Source organism: Dendronephthya gigantea, unplaced genomic scaffold (assembly GCF_004324835.1).
Source record: "Dendronephthya gigantea isolate DGI-Jeju-01 unplaced genomic scaffold, DenGig_1.0 000412F, whole genome shotgun sequence".
NCBI lineage: Eukaryota > Metazoa > Cnidaria > Anthozoa > Malacalcyonacea > Nephtheidae > Dendronephthya > Dendronephthya gigantea.
The window spans coordinates 12758-29258 of record NW_021163422.1 but is presented as its reverse complement, the minus strand read 5'-3'; the positions used below and the strand labels follow the sequence as shown (position 1 = coordinate 29258).

General features: G+C 37.5%; 1 protein-coding gene and 1 pseudogene across 1 annotated transcript; one reads left to right on the top strand and one right to left on the bottom strand.

The window, feature by feature from the left end:
* Positions 1-362: 362 nt before the first annotated feature.
* Positions 363-2091, top strand: LOC114542937 (annotated as a pseudogene).
* Positions 2092-7369: 5278 nt separating this feature from the next.
* LOC114542942 lies at positions 7370-13425 on the bottom strand. Its single transcript, XM_028562277.1, has 4 exons — positions 13182-13425; positions 9905-10162; positions 8832-8891; positions 7370-8685 (listed from the first exon to the last, which is right to left on the bottom strand). Exons 1-4 carry the CDS (start codon positions 13252-13254, stop codon positions 8039-8041), a joined length of 1038 nt encoding a protein of 345 aa, XP_028418078.1. The 5' UTR covers positions 13255-13425; the 3' UTR covers positions 7370-8038.
* Between the last annotated feature and the right edge of the window lie 3076 nt (positions 13426-16501).

Below are 16501 nucleotides of genomic sequence, written 5' to 3'. Positions count from 1 at the left end.
TGATAAAATCGTATAATATTTTAGCAGCCCTCTAGTGTAATCTTTTTAGGACATAATTTTCAATGCAAGCAACATAGTCTCTCGTAGTATCTTTTTTTTCAAAATCTTAATTTGCCCACCGCCAAATATGAGTTCGTGTGCCATCACTGAACCAAATGGCCGCAAATAAAATTATGCATCAATAAAAGAGAATCCTACCAAAAGCAGTAACAGCTGCCGCTTTACTTTTAACTGCAGAACCAAAAGTTGGCGCTTCTGTTTTCCAACTAGGAGACATTCTTGTCACTTCGGAGGCTTCTGTTATCACTTTAGGGGCTTTTGTTGTCACTTCGGGAGCTTTAGTCAATACTTTTGGAGCTTCTATGACCACTACAGGAGACTTTGTTGTTGTTACTTTAGGAGCTTCTGTGACTACCTCAGGAGCTTCTGTGACCACTTCAGGAGCTTTTGATGTTACTTCAGGAGCTTCTTTGACCCCTTCAGGAGCTTTTGTTGTTCCTTTAGGAGCTTCTGTGACCAATTTAGGTGCTTCTGTGACCAATTCAAGAGCTTTTAATGCTACTTGAGGAGCTTTTGTAACCACTTCAGGAGCTTTTGACGTTATTTGAGCAGCTTCTGTGACCACTTCAGGAGCTTTTGATGTTACTTGAGCAGCTTCTGTGACCACTTCAGGAACTTTTGATGTTACTTTAGGAGCATCTGTGACCACTTCAGGAGCTTTTGATGTTACTTGAGCAGCTTCTGTGACCACTTCAGGAGCTTTTGACGTTACTTGAGGAGCTTCTGTGACTACTTCAGGAGCTTTTGACGTTATTTGAGCAGCTTCTGTGACCACTTCAGGAGCTTTTGATGTTACTTGAGAAGCTTCTGTGACCACTTCAGGAACTTTTGATGTTACTTTAGCAGCATCTGTGACCACTTCAGGAGCTTTTGATGTTACTTGAGCAGCTTCTGTGACCACTTCAGGAGCTTTTGACGTTACTTGAGGAGCTTTTGTGACCACTTCAGAAGCTTTTGACGTTATTTGAGCAGCTTCTGTGACCACTTCAGGAGCTTTTGATGTTACTTGAGCAGCTTCTGTGACCACTTCAGGAGCTTTTGACGTTACTTGAGGAGCTTCTGTGACCACTTCAGAAGCTTTTGACGTTATTTGAGCAGCTTCTGTGACCACTTCAGGAGCTTTTGACCTTACTTGAGGAGCTTCTGTGACCACTTCAGGAGCTTTTGACGTTATTTGAGCAGCTTCTGTGACCACTTCAGGAGCTTTTGACGTTACTTCAGGAGCTTCTGTGACCACTTCAGGAGCTTTTGATGTTACTTCAGGAGCTTCTGTGACCACTTCAGGAGCTTTTGATGTTACTTCAGGAGCTTCTGTGACCACTTCAGGAGCTTTTGATGTTACTTCAGGAGCTTCTGTGACCACTTCAGGAGCTTTTGACGTTACTTGAGGAGCTTCTGTGACCACTTCAGGAGCTTTTGACGTTATTTGAGCAGCTTCTGTGACCACTTCAGGAGCTTTTGACGTTACTTCAGGAGCTTCTGTGACCACTTCAGGAGCTTTTGATGTTACTTCAGGAGCTTCTGTGACCACTTCAGGAGCTTTTGATGTTACTTCAGGAGCTTCTGTGACCACTTCAGGAGCTTTTGATGTTACTTCAGGAGCTTCTGTGACCACTTCAGGAGCTTTTGACGTTACTTGAGGAGCTTCTGTGACTACTTCAGGAGCTTTTGACGTTATTTGAGCAGCTTCTGTGACCACTTCAGGAGCTTTTGATGTTACTTGAGAAGCTTCTGTGACCACTTCAGGAACTTTTGATGTTACTTTAGCAGCATCTGTGACCACTTCAGGAGTTTTTGACGTTATTTGAGCAGCTTCTGTGACCACTTCAGAAGCTTTTGACGTTATTTGAGCAGCTTCTGTGACCACTTCAGGAGCTTTTGACCTTACTTGAGGAGCTTCTGTGACCACTTCAGGAGCTTTTGACGTTATTTGAGCAGCTTCTGTGACCACTTCAGGAGCTTTTGACGTTACTTCAGGAGCTTCTGTGACCACTTCAGGAGCTTTTGATGTTACTTCAGGAGCTTCTGTGACCACTTCAGAAGCTTCAGCTTGTTACTTCAGGAGCTTCTGTGACCACTTCAGGAGCTTTTGACGTTACTTCAGGAGCTTCTGTGACCACTTCAGGAGCTTTTGATGTTACTTTAGGAGCATCTGTGACCACTTCAGGAGCTTTTGATGTTACCTGAGCAGCTTCTGTGACCACTTCAGGAGCTTTTGACGTTACTTGAGGAGTTTCTGTGACCACTTCAGGAGCATCTGTTACCACTTCAGGAGCATCTGTTACCACTTCAGGAGCTTCTGTTACCACTTCAGGAGCATCTGTTACCACTTCAGGAGCTTCTGTTACCACTTCAGGAACTTCTGTTACAACTTCGGGAGCATCAGTCACCACTTCAGGGGCATCTGTTACCACTTCAGAAGCTTCTGTTACCACTTCGGGAGCATCTGTTACCACTTCAGGGGCTTTTGTTGTCACTTCGAGAGCATCTGTCACCACTTCAGGAGCATCTATTACCACTTCAGGAGCATCTGTTACCACTTCAGGAGCTTTTGTTGTCTTCTCAGGAGCTTTTGTTGTCTTCTCAGGAGCTTCTGTTACCACTTCAGGAGCTTGTGTTACCACTTGAGGAGCTTCTGTTACAACTTCAGAAGCTCCTGTTCCCACTTCAGGAGCTTTTGTAGGCTTTGCAGTAGCATCCGTTACCACTTCAGGAGCTTTCGTTACCACTTCAGGAGCATCTGTTACCACTTCAGGAGCTTGTGTTACCACTTGAGAAGCTTCTGTTACAACTTCAGGAGCTCCTGTTCCCACTTCAGGAGCTTTTGTAGGCTTTGCAGTAGCATCCGCTACCACTTCAGGAGCTTTCGTTACCACTTCAGGAGCGTCTGTTACCACTTCGGGAGCTTCTGTTACCACTTTGGGAGCATCTATTACCACTTCGGGAGCATCTGGCACCACTTCAGGAGCTTCTGTGGTCACTTTGGGAGCATCTGTTACCACTTCAGGAGCTTCTGTTACCACTTCATGAGCATCTGTTACCACTTCAGGGGCTTTTGTTGTCACTTCGAGAGCATCTGTCACCACTTCAGGAGCATCTGTTACCACTTCAGGAGCTTCTGTTACCACTTCAGGAGCTTTTGTTGTCTTCTCAGGAGCTTCCTTTACCACTTCAGGAGCTTGTGTTACCACTTGAGGAGCTCCTGTTCCCACTTCAGGAGCTTTTGTAGGCTTTGCAGTAGCATCCGTTACCACTTCAGGAGCTTTCGTTACCACTTCAGGAGCATCTGTTACCACTTCGGGAGCTTCTGTTACCACTTCGGGAGCTTCTGTTACCACTTCGGGAGCATCTATTACCACTTCGGGAGCTTCTGTTACCACTTTGGGAGCATCTATTACCACTTCGGGAGCATCTGTCACCACTTCGGGAGCATCTGTTACCACTTCAGGAGCTTCTGTTTTCACTTCGGGAGCATCTGCTACCTCTTGAGGAGCTTCTGTTACAACTTCGGGAGCACCTGTTACCACTTCAGGAGCTTCTGTTACCACTTCGGGGGCATCTGTTACCACTTCAGGAGCTTCTGTTACTACTTCGGGGGCATCTGTTACCACTTCAGGAGCTTCGAAATTAAAATAGAACGTATAAAAATTGACTGATGCAGAATTATTTTATACGGTACTATATTTCATTTGACGGCATTGAGTGAGTTCTCTATTTACCTGAAGGTACATAATAGATGAGAGCCATTGATTTGATACTGTTGGATACAACAAGCGAGTTCTTGCCGTCTATTTTGATTGTATCTCTTGTTACACCGTCATATGCGGTAATGAATATTGTTTCACTTGCGGAAGATGTTGACTTTATTTGATATCTTCCTCCAACAGGGATTACATGTGGTTTATATTTTGCATCAGAAAGGGTGGTTATTACTTCGACATGTTTTCCATATCGATTCACAATTGTGACATCCAAATGGTAAGTGACTAAAATGGTAACAGTTAGCTCAGTTATTAAGATTTACATTAATAGTGATATTTAAAGACCTCACAGTCAGACATCGCACTTCTGCGTAGCCAAACGCATCGATATGTTATGAAACACTTTATCTGTTGTAATGTGTTCTAGGCACTGGAGAAGAGCGACGTTTGACCTCAGCTAAGAGAAAATCTCCTATATTCAATTTTCAAAAACAGGACAAAAAGAATACGTGAGGACTAGACGTTTGCCTAAATATAGCGAAGGAAAGAAAAAGTATTCTCTGCGACGTACAGAACAAGCGAAATCGGCATATATGAGCTCTACCCTACCCTTTAGGGGCTTCTGCTGTCACATCTGAAAACATATTCAAAACTAAGTATCGAAATTTAAAAATATCATAACGCTTCGAAAAAGAGATGAAAGCACATGATTAAAAACCATCAAATATCCAGCGGACAAAAATACTTACTCGGAGTTGAAGCTGACTCATCCACACCTAGCACACCTGTAGGCGCCTCAGTCTCTATGAAGATCCCAAAATATTACAAATTACATTTTGTAAAGAAGGCACATCACAAAATTATGAGAAAGTATTGTAATAAGAGCGTAAGGCCTTTTCAAGTAGAGTTTGTGTTTGAAAACAATTTTCATTTCACAAAATGAAAAATTTAATGTTTTCTAAAGAATATATCCATTTTAACAGTTGCGCTGACATGGGAAGAAACACTGGACAACACAGGGATACTCCTTTTACCGCCTACGACCTGTCAGGAAAGAGATACCTTCATGCATGGATGTGCAGTTCATCAGCCGTTTGGTTCAAATACCTTGCGGAACAGCGACTACACTTATGTTTTAAATCTTTAGGAATCTTTAAACCCCTTTTGTATCGAGTGTTTTATATACCTTTTTTAATAGCGTTTTTATGCCTTTTCCTTTTCGCTATTGTTACCGAGAAATCATACTTTTGAGAAGGCTTCAATGATATTATCTGACTGGAGAACTATCAAAAATTCACTAAGAACTATCCAAAATTCACTTTACTATTAGAATGTCAATATACGTACAGCGATCTTTGATTTGTAAGTAGAAATACACAAGAATACACAAGACACCAAAATATATTATATAAGCTATGCATGCTCGTATACAAAAAATATAATAATATAGCACTCGTACAAAACTTTTCAATCTTATAGTGTTCGCCATTCGATGATAATTTTGATTGTTACTCTTCTCACTGAAACATGAATACTTTTATACCCTGTCTATACTATAAATAATTTAAGCTAAGCAAAATTGGAAAAACAAAAATGAAATAAGGAAGTTTTAGGGCCATATGTTCATAATTTTTAAGAAAGAAAAAACGTTTCGAAATTTCCCTTTGCTGTTCTGAAAAAAATCTTTACTTTTAAACCCGTAGCAGTCCGCATCAATCATTTACTCCGAAGACTTATTTCATAAACCAATGACACTGATTATCATTTTTGTAAAGCAAAATCGCGAAATATCCATGCATCATAAACAAAAAAATACCACACTGAATGGTAGAGCGAGCTTGGAAAATAACTCTAATCGGGATAATCACTGACAGCCTCCCTATTCTTTGAGACGTCATTTTCTGGAACACCAACAATTCTGATCTATATTAACTCGAACTGAAAGAGTTGTTGAATATTAGACCATGCAATGATTCTCTTTGAGGTTTTGACGCAAATAATGTGGTTAAAACCAAATTAACTAACGACTTTCAACGATATAGAATAGTTTTTGTAGACTGCATGGAAGTTAATGCACCTCTGTGGCGACATTTCGACTTTGGCATTGCTCACTATAGCTAATACTTTATTCCACTTCCTGGTTAATATCTGTGGGATATCGGTTAATTAGTCTGCTAAGTTTTTATTTACCGACACCTTGATTTCACATCCATATTATTATTTATGTAATGCCATGAAGGCTTTGCCTTGTACCTACTTGATGTTTCTCCATTGGAACTTGAAGGAACATGAAACATTACCATAACCCAAACTATGTATGTATATTGAAAGTCTCTTCTCCTCATCTCCGCAATAATTCTCCTCTCTCGTTACAAATTAGCAAAGCCTTTTTAAATATTGTTATGACTATATAGCTATATTAAAGGCTTTTACTTTTAATTCGATTCTTACCAATATAGTTAAATATTAACGTCTTCACTCCAGGGGTGCTGGATGTGAACTGAACTGGTTTCGTCTAGGCGCTAATGCGCATGCACGGGTCGTAAGGTTTCGAAAGTTTGCTAAATATCTTTAATATTGTAGGAAATGTCATACGCAACTTGGCATATTAAAATAATAATATTTCGACATATACATATTAGGTAATAATAATACTTTATCTATAAACGTTCATTTTCCGATGATAATTGCTATATATAGGTGCACTCGTGCATGTCACCGTGCTGCCGTGAAATATATAACTGCTACCGACAACACGTGCGGGATATACTGATTCACATGTTCACATGACTAATCTCATTCTTCATGGCAACACATAATATTAGAAAATATTCACTTTATGAGTTACTACGATATTTTGTTATTGAATAAAAGCGAACATGCACGAATATTAGGTTTGCAGTTTTGTGATACACCCTGTATTGTGGTTAATAACAATATGAATATTGAGTGTTGCCTTTTTTATACAACCTGTACAGAAGCTATTTCGCTAAATTTGCTGCATGCGAACTTAATGCAGATTTCAGACTTTCAAGTTTAAATAAATGTTTTTCCTCATTCAAATGCGATATTTTTATAATTTGCAGTGTTATTTTGTGAAAATACGACACAACCTTTTCTTCTTCCTGTACGTAGCTGCGCCAAATGTATAAAAATTAAATACATTCAGGCCTGGTTGACATATACAGTATACTTATTCTATTTTTAGACATGCATGCCTTGTAGTTGACAATTGTAGTCTTGGCAATTAGATGAAAACTGCCGCAGCGCAAGCTCTGTTCGAAACGACGACGATTTTGTTTACGTCTCGACGCGTTTTAGAGTTCGAAGAAACACATTCAGTAATATATTTTACAGGCAACAATTTAATAGTCTTGACCAAGTAACAATCTTATTTGAGGATCATTAAAGTTGTCGATTATAGTTGTCATAAAATAACGATAACGCTTTGTCGAGGCAAACGATGCACAAACCGAGATGTTCGAACAGCTGGATGGGTTTCGAAAACTTGTTCGAAACTTTTATTACAAGTTTTCTCGACGAATACACATAAGCAACCACGCAAAAAACAAGATTGTGAAAACCTTTACCTGTCCCAAATCGGAACTAGTTACAGCGTCATCCCTAACCACTAATTAACCAAAATTTAAATTTGAAATTAGGTCGTGTAATTTATTCTAACTTTCCCTGAATCCACCACTGATTATTGTAACTAGCTATTCCGAATTTGCAAGTAGACGAAGGCATGGTGACAGTTTTACGTTAGTTTGAGAATGCACGCATGTGTTATTTAGTCCTCATTACAGCCCCATAATGTACTGTCAATTTAGCTTTGACCAGACCTCTGTTGCAGCTTTGGACTACCCCATAAATGGATTTTTTTTAAACAGAAGAAGGTTTATACCTGGCCAGAAATAGCTACATGGCGTAAAACTTTACAGGTTTTGCATTTACTGTGCATGTTGTCCCCAATACAACTCAGTATTACACTGTGATGAACGAATTTATCTCGTTTGGACAGGTAACGATTATTCATCTAGATAAAAAAAGGAATCTTGAGCCTTTATCTGTTTAGAAATTTGGATAATATAACGAGTCTAAAATTTTTAGTCTTTCACCATCGATGTTTACCCAGTTATAATATTGTTCGACGTATTTCTAATAAAAAATTGTGATATTACATTATATATATTCTAATAAAAGTGATGATATGATATAAACCTCGTAAAATGTACGACAAAACATTCACCACTTCAAGTAACTCTATTGTGGTTCAATCAAAATTCAGTTTCTTTTACAGTCATTACGTTATCGTGATTATAAGCTTCTTTTTCATCTTGCTGATTGACCATATCATCACCTTGCTCTGTGGTTATTTCCGGGCTTGTAGAAATTGCTTCATTCCAAATTTTATTTATTTCTTCGCTTTGTACCTCGTTTATCTCTTCATCTTGCTCTTTGGTTATTTCCTCATCAAGCTTAATTTCGCTTATTCCTTCATCTTGCTCAATCGTTGTTTTTTCTTCATCTTGGTTAAGGGTTATTTCTTTCTCTTGATTTGGGGTTACCTCTTCATCTTGCTTGGCAGTCATTTCTTCACTTTGCTTTGTGGATATCTCTTCATCTTGTTTTTCGTTCACTTCTTCATCTTGTTTTTCGGTTATTTCTCCATCTTGTTTTGTGGCTGTATCTCCGGCTTCCTCTCCCTTGTTCTCGATCGTCTCGCCATCTCCATCATCAGGCAGCAAATCAACAGGTTCCTCGATGCCTTTGCTATCATTTGCCTTCCTGGCAATGGAGAGTTTCAATGTTCGGTTTCGATAAAAATAGTATGTAATGACCATCAGCAGAATTGCTACGAACATTGTCAGTGCTATGATGATTCCAACATAAATAATATAACGCTTGTTTTCCCCTTTCACACCTGAAGGTAAGAGCCGAAGTTATTTTGGTGGTTTTGTGTGAATACCCTAATGTTGTTTAAAAATGTTCCTTCATTTCAAAGAGGCATTTACTTTGATTGAATGACCTGGGATATGAAATTTTATTTTATAAAATATAAAAACAAACCTTTTTTGGCAAATGTGTCTTTGCTTGTCTGAGATGATGTGGGTGCAGTTACTGCAGTACCTGAAATATTTTAAAAGATTTAAAGTATTGGGTTAAATTGGGAGCTGTTTGATCTCCCACTTAGCCGAGATTGAACGAAGCGTGATATGACTTTGAGGTATGGCATCAAACAAGCACCTTTTATTCTCGGAGTGATTGCGCGACTGCCAGGACCGTGTTATATATATTTCACTACCTCAAAATCGTCTCGCGTTTCGTTGAGTCTCAGCTAACTCGAATCATGTAAACAGCCCATAGTAAGTGCATAACTTTAAATTGGTGCGATTTTTTTAAATTACATGATATATATCTTGTTTTCGGAAAAAATGTTTTCACTACTTCACCATTTAAAAAAGGTTTAACTAATTATTCCCATCCAAGCATTCGTCAAGACAGGGATGGCAAACAATATAAAGCATTTTACAACTGTTGAACTGTCAAATTGCGTCTAACATCCAGTGTTTTGACATTTCGCTCGGGAACTTCATTGGGGTAGATCAGTATATATAGTCATATTCTGTAGTCTTACTATAGTCTTACAAATCCTCGTACAGAGCTAAATGAAAAAAATATTGTTCTACGAAAATGGTACGTTCTACACCATGCGCACCTGACGATGTTTAACTATATAATCACGCTGTAACTCAACTCAAATTATTTGCTTTTGGGGGAATATTATGAATATATGGCGTGATACGAATGTCACACAAGATGAGACACAAATTTTATCGTCTTAAAGGGCGATTTTATCACCCTAAAAAGAACAGCACTCCAAAAAATGGCGAGTTGTAGTGATAAATTGGTTTTATCATTGTGACAATAAATATCTCTCTTGAAGGTTTAAGTAAAAAAATACATATCATCCTTTTCTTACTCGTGTGTTGGTGTTTTTTCAAGTTTTTTTTAAAGATAGGTTTGAAAACATGCACAGTACTAATAAAACAGCAAATATCGGAAGATAAGCAACTATGAGGGAACATCATATCATATTCCTATTTTAATATCGTAATTTTCAAAGTTTATAAATGGTGTACCTTCAGTGGTCATTTCAAAATTTGAAGTTTTTCGTATCATGATTGTAGCACTTGAAGCTTTTGTTGGGGCAGCAACAATTGTGGTGGTAGATGAAGTGTTTTTTCTCGCCGCATCAATAGTTTTCAACGTCGACGTTTGAACAGTCACGCTCGAAACAATTGGAGTGGTTAATTTTGTAATGGTCGTACTCGATGAAACAAATGTAGAGGGCTTGTCTGACTTAGTTTTGCCTCCTGTAACACTGACACTTGATTGAACTGTAAACAACAATAATTAATAAAATTAGCTAAGTGACTTTAGCAAACAATAACTATTACCGGCAGACAATTTATTAAAAAATTAAAAAAATATTCTGAAGAATAAAATCGAGATATCTAAGAATAACTCTTTTTGTCCCTAATTTTGTCTCTTGGTAAGCTTGTCCCCTTCAGTTGAAAAACACAGCTAACTTAGTTCGTCGCTATTCATCCTAACTTGCACTACCTCTTAATGTTATGGATGACATGCAATGCCGTAAAAACATAATGATAAACTGCTATCTTTACAATATCATTCAGGTAGTATAGTGTTCCGTTATGACGTCATCTCTTCCTGTCCCTTTGTTTATAGTATTGTAATTCTGGTATAGTAACTAATTTATTTTTATTATAGTAGCTAATTTATTTTTATCACAATTCACAGTGTGCGGTTAAATATACATATAATTAATATACAATCTTCCTGCATTGGCCTAAATCTACTCACACGATTGGTCAAAATCAATCACGTGATTTCTTGTTGCCTGGCGACAGTTCATGGGAATCATAATTTATTCGCAATAACCCATGAAAATCGTGGTTTATTCGCAATAACCCATGAACGCACTTGCTGACCATACAATGAACTCAAAATTTCTCGTTCATTGTATGGTCAGCGCGTGCGTTTATTTGTGAAAAAAACACACACAACAATCTCTAACCCTTAAATAAACATAAATCCAGTTTTTTAACCCGATAAGAAGGTACAGTTTCCAGCGGCCAATCCCTCTCCGAAACATTATGATATATACGTGTAATTCGTTTCAATTTTGTAAGACAACTAACTATATACATTCAGTATTTTACTTTCTTATCTTATTTCTTAATTTTTAAACTTTTAAACTGTTGGTTAACATTAACGACCTTTAGGAGCCGAACATAGAGATTTTTCACAACCTTCATGGAATCAAAGCATTTACAGAATAAAGAAGTTTACAGGCCAATTTTCTGCTGAGTTTTGGTTTCGACCTAATTGGTGATTTTTTTGCATACATTCAACGAGTACGTATATTCTTTGTTCGAGATGACAGAAATGCAAATCCCTTATGAAAAAGTACATGCACGTGGAAATCACATTTTTGAGCTGTGTAAATTTCCAGTTATTAAAATTCGTTTGGCTAGCTACCCTTCTGTATGTAATAAAGTGATTCAAATATGTCTGATAAACATATAAAAATGGAAAAAGGTCTAAGTCTGAGGTCTAAGTTTAAAGAATTGCAGCTAAGTCATATGATCGCAAACCAATTTCCGCTTTGCTCTCTAGAAATAATCCTGCTATTACCTACATTTGCTACATCTCTTAGTTTTTATCGTGACTGGGTTTTTTTCGCACTATTATATGGATTATGCTGCATGCCAGCACAACACCAGGTTTTTCGTTTTTCCTTTTGCGACTACTGTTCTTAGCAAAATTGACACTATTTTTCTGAATTATTTCTATTCATTCTGATAACACCTAAAACTGATATTTAATGTCAACTGTGGCGGTGCTAGCGGGGGGGGGGGGGAAGAAGGGATATGGTCTAAGAAACATTTGTCCCACCCACATTTTTGTTGTCTTGCCGCCAGTTTGTTCCTCCCGAAAAATCTCCCCCCCCCCCCAACAAAACACTTCTTTAATCCATATCACGACTTCTCTCTCCGGTCATATAATAGCTTGGTCATATCTAGCTACATAAAGGACGGCGGGCTTAGAGCAAAATAAGTATTGAAGAACTGTCCCAGTAATAAATAGAGGAGGGGCTAATTTCATAGATTTACGCTCAGCATTATTTGTTTCTTTCGAAATAGATTGTTTTTACGATTTTAAATATGAATATATATAGATATTTGCCCCCCTCTTAATCCGGAGTGCTAATGATCTATTTTATCATTCAATATTGGTATTCCCGCAACCGGATCTGTTGGAAGTTTGGTTATGTATGAAGAACTGTTCTAGTATATCAAATCAATGATTGAAGAGATGACCAAATCGGCGAGAAAGAGGAATTGTATGAACGGCGAAATACGCTGAATGTTTAATCGGCTTCGAAATTAATACCATCAATCAAATTTCGTTGTTTACTAAGTGAAGTCGTTTTTACCGTAAAGTGTTATATGCATGCCAGTTGAACTCAGTTTGGAAATATTCAAAATTAATGCCATAGAACCAATACAAAGTGTTTGAGATTGTATGTAGTTCAAAAATATAAAACCAGGGCTGTTCAAAATGATAAATTATCTTTGAACTGATATATCACGAAATCAAAGCTAATTCCACAAAAAAAATTATCAAATGTACATAGCATATATAGAACCCACCTCTCCAATGTATACACGCGAGTAATCTATACCTATACGTCCACTCCAGTATGCGTATATAGCATGCGCTCTTCTTTGTTATCCCGAAGGGGTGTTTTTATACGTTTCCCATAGTATAATGCAATCATTATTGGAACTAACAGATTTCTAATTTAAATCTGTGCTTTTAGGTAAAAAAGATTCTTTCTTGAAATTATCTCGCGAGATTGCCTCGCAATTAACTTGCGTGGTTATAAAACCTACCCTAAAATCGACCCTAGTATATCGACTTCGAAGTATTTTTCAGATGTATTTATGATTATCCGTGTTTAACAACGACTTTTTGGGCATTTTGTGGACATTTCTACTAGATTAATATACGCATTGCCCTATTTCGAAAGCGTACATGCAATGCGTTTGGCACACTATGTGTACCAGACTCAGACCACAGAATAGGCTGAAAACAATAGGCCACATGCCGATAGCAATTTCTTACTATCGAAACTCCGTTAAGGTTTTGGTTAACAAAGCTCCAGGGGCAAGGCTGTTTCAAACAAATCTACACCAGCTTGCGTCGAAATAACAATAATGGGAACGAAAACTTGTGTACAAGCTATCTATTTCCTGTCGCTATATACTTTATAAAAATATGGTAGCCTATAATATATTTACATTCAAATATACATTTAACCTGTTATACCTGTACTTCCTTTTCTAAAAGCTGGCAAAGTGAGGATTGTCAATATTATCCAGCACAGATATCCCTTCCTCATGCTGCGAATTTGTTTTGTTGGTGTAGCTATTCTTCGATAATCACTATCGGTTTCCCGAACAATAATTCGTTGTCTTGGAATTCTGCTGAATGAAATTCTCGTAAAATCTTGGGTTAACCGCCAAGTCTTTACTCCATTCCCGCTGAACGTTAAATAAGCATTGTTCTCTGCGCACACTTATATTCTCACATGTCAAATCACAAGAAAAATATTGCACATTCGACGACTAAATGATTTCAATATTACAGGAAATGTCAAACTCGCCATTTTAGGTAATATTGCAATATTCTTAAATTCAGTAACATCGCACACTGTTCTTATCATGGAATGCCGAACTTAACGCCATTAATATGATACTGAAACGTTTCCATAATCAACTAGCGGCGATAAAATACGCTGTAATTTGTAGTGTTTGCCGGACTAAAGAGAATTGATATTAGCCAGGCGGAAAGTGGTATTTCTTTTCAAGGTGGATTTGCATATAGATGTGACAAGTAGGCACGTGTGGGCATGTTCATATGCATAATATAGATATCATCTTAAAACAACACACTCCTCCTTAGAGGATTTTGCGAAAGCATTAACATCAGACACCAAAGCATCTGCGTGCAGAGGAAAGTGTCATATATAACTGCTATGTAAAAGTCGATCGTATATACAGTTTATTAGGATACATTATTTTACCGCTGAATTTCCATGTGCAGAGTATTTTTTTTATCTCTTGTCTTTCCGTTCCTGTGAAAAATTATTCAATTGAGCCTGGACGCATTAATGAAGTGCATATAAGGCAAAATCGCTTCCGCGAAATCTGCATCGCGAAAGATGCCTAACAGTACAGTCCAACAGTATGGTTTAATAGCATCTTAATATTTCCCGGAATTGTTTGGAAGGTGTAGAATTCTCCAACTTAGGGCCTTTCCTTTATACGGTAAAAACGGTCAGACCGGTCCTGTTGTATTTCAGTATAAACAGATTACTGGTATTTTAGAATGTTTTAAAAACTCTGAAGTATGTCGTTATTTACATCTGCCCAGCACCGGAAATGCAGTTTCACCGCTATATTCTTAACGAAATACTCTGTTTTTATTTAAAATAACTATAACCCGTCTGACCATTTTGGCCGCCTAAAGGAAAGCACCCTAATATTGTGTACTTTCTCCCTAATTGAGATGAAATTCACTTGACTCGCGGCAAACCAATAATGGCAAACTTCACATCAAAGTTCGGATATAAAGCTGGTTGTAAATCGAATCAATAACTTAGGCCAAAAAACCCAATTACTTAGCCTTCAAGAACCTTCTCGGAGATATTTAGGGAGTAATTTAAGCCTCGCATTTGTCTGCAAAAAACGTGCAGAAGAAGAATATGTTTCACAAAAGGCAATAAATGGAACGCTCTTGTACTTTAAAAACTGTAGTGATCATTTTGGGATTAGTAGGAGAGTAATAAGTGAAAAAGTTGGCAAGCGAAATGGAGATTGTCCGTCCGCCCCCGTCTGTTATTATAATTCGAATTAAAATAACTATCTTATATTGCAACATAATAAAGAAAGTAAAAACTGAAGAACACATGATAGATAAATGAAACAAATGAAACCAATATAACAATTTTGTTTCGAATGTTGGCGTTGGATAGAATACTAAACTAATATAGAAATAGAATAATAAAAAGTCATTGGAAGAATGAATTCTGAATTATTTTGAGGAAAACGGCAAAAAATTGTATTATGTGTAAATATACATGCATGAAGCACATAAATTTATCCCATAGCTATAGTCTGGAAAATGTTTGCACTACAGTTGCTGTGTTGTGACCGAATGCTAGAAATACCTGCATTGATAATAATAAAGATTGCTGTGAGCATGACATCTTCGGTCTACCAACTCGATCAAATAGGAATCGACGAAACTTGGTTATTCGTTTGTATACACTGGCGTCGCCAGCATCGATAAGAGGGGTGGACATATTCATATATTCATGTTCACAGACCGTTAAAACAATAATGTAAAACACGCGAATATATGAATATGTCCCCCAACTTATCAAGCTGGCGACGCCTCTGTTTGTGTACCTAAAGCTTGTATGTACATAAAACAGAATTGCAGAGTAACAACTAGCTCTATAGTGCATGGACGATTCTTACGAGGAATGGTAATTGAGATGAAGCGCAAGAGCTGCATAAATTAAGATAATTATATGCAAGTATATACGAAAGTGAAACTGTAGTTACAATGAAAACCAGTTCGTCTTATACGCACGTGTTTATATGACGTACAACATCACGACCGGACCGACCTACATTGGTGTATATTGTCACCTTTACTGGAGATTGAGAAACTATCATATAAATTATAATCCTGTCAAAGTTTCAGAGGAAAAAAATGTTGACATTTACAAAAGTTTCTTAAGACACCAAGTAATGTAAACCATACGAGGTATAAATTCGTGGAAAGAGCCTAAAATACGTTACACGAAAAGCTTATTTGGCAGTTTTCTGGGCCCACATGCCAACTAAATGACATCAAAACATATCACACACGCGCTCGGACCTGCAATAAACCCGTTGAAGTGCTTTTACATAGAGACAAATATTTATAAATTTATGCGGTTTGTATGGACCAAGCATCAAACTGGCCAGGAAGAATAATTTGCGACGGCAAACTATCGGACAGACTTATTTTTCAGATGGGGAGACCACACCCATTTCTCCAAATATGTATAGCCTTGCTGTAAATACGCCCCTTTGAGAAAGAGAGCCCATAGTGGCCTACACATCATGCTAGCTGTTTATGCAAAAACAGGAAGATTTCCCAGATATATAGACTTCTTCTAACATGTATATGGCGGCCATGGGCCTCATCAGTATGCCGTGTGGAACTATGATATTAAGTAAATCTCTTGGTCGTGTTATTTTGAGGAGGTGGCCTTTAGGAATAGCTATAATAGCTGTAAAACTCATTTATTAAATGTTCCTTAACTATAATTTTGTGTAGCGATAATTATATAGGCTATAAAACATTCATCATATAATTATGTCAAAACGAGAGAATATAATTTAGCAAGTGTTCATTACTCGTTATATACTTAAATACTTAGGAAGTTAGTTGTATACTAAGGAAACAATGTTGTAAAATTACAATCCATAAAGCAGAACATATTAATAAAATATCCTAAACTTCATCGTCGTTTTATTTCATTGCTGCTCCATTATCGTCGTATTATATTGCTATTTGTATTGCATATTCAT

Excerpts from the sequence above, each read along its gene's own strand:
- LOC114542942 (XM_028562277.1), bottom strand. The coding sequence starts at position 13,254 with ATGAGGAAGGGATATCTGTGCTGGATAATATTGACAATCCTCACTTTG. Across the intron at positions 10,163-13,181 it reads TTTTAGAAAAGGAAGTACAG|TTCAATCAAGTGTCAGTGTT; the intron begins GTATAACAGGTT and ends TGTTGTTTACAG. Across the intron at positions 8,892-9,904 it reads TTTTGAAATGACCACTGAAG|GTACTGCAGTAACTGCACCC; the intron begins GTACACCATTTA and ends AAAATATTTCAG.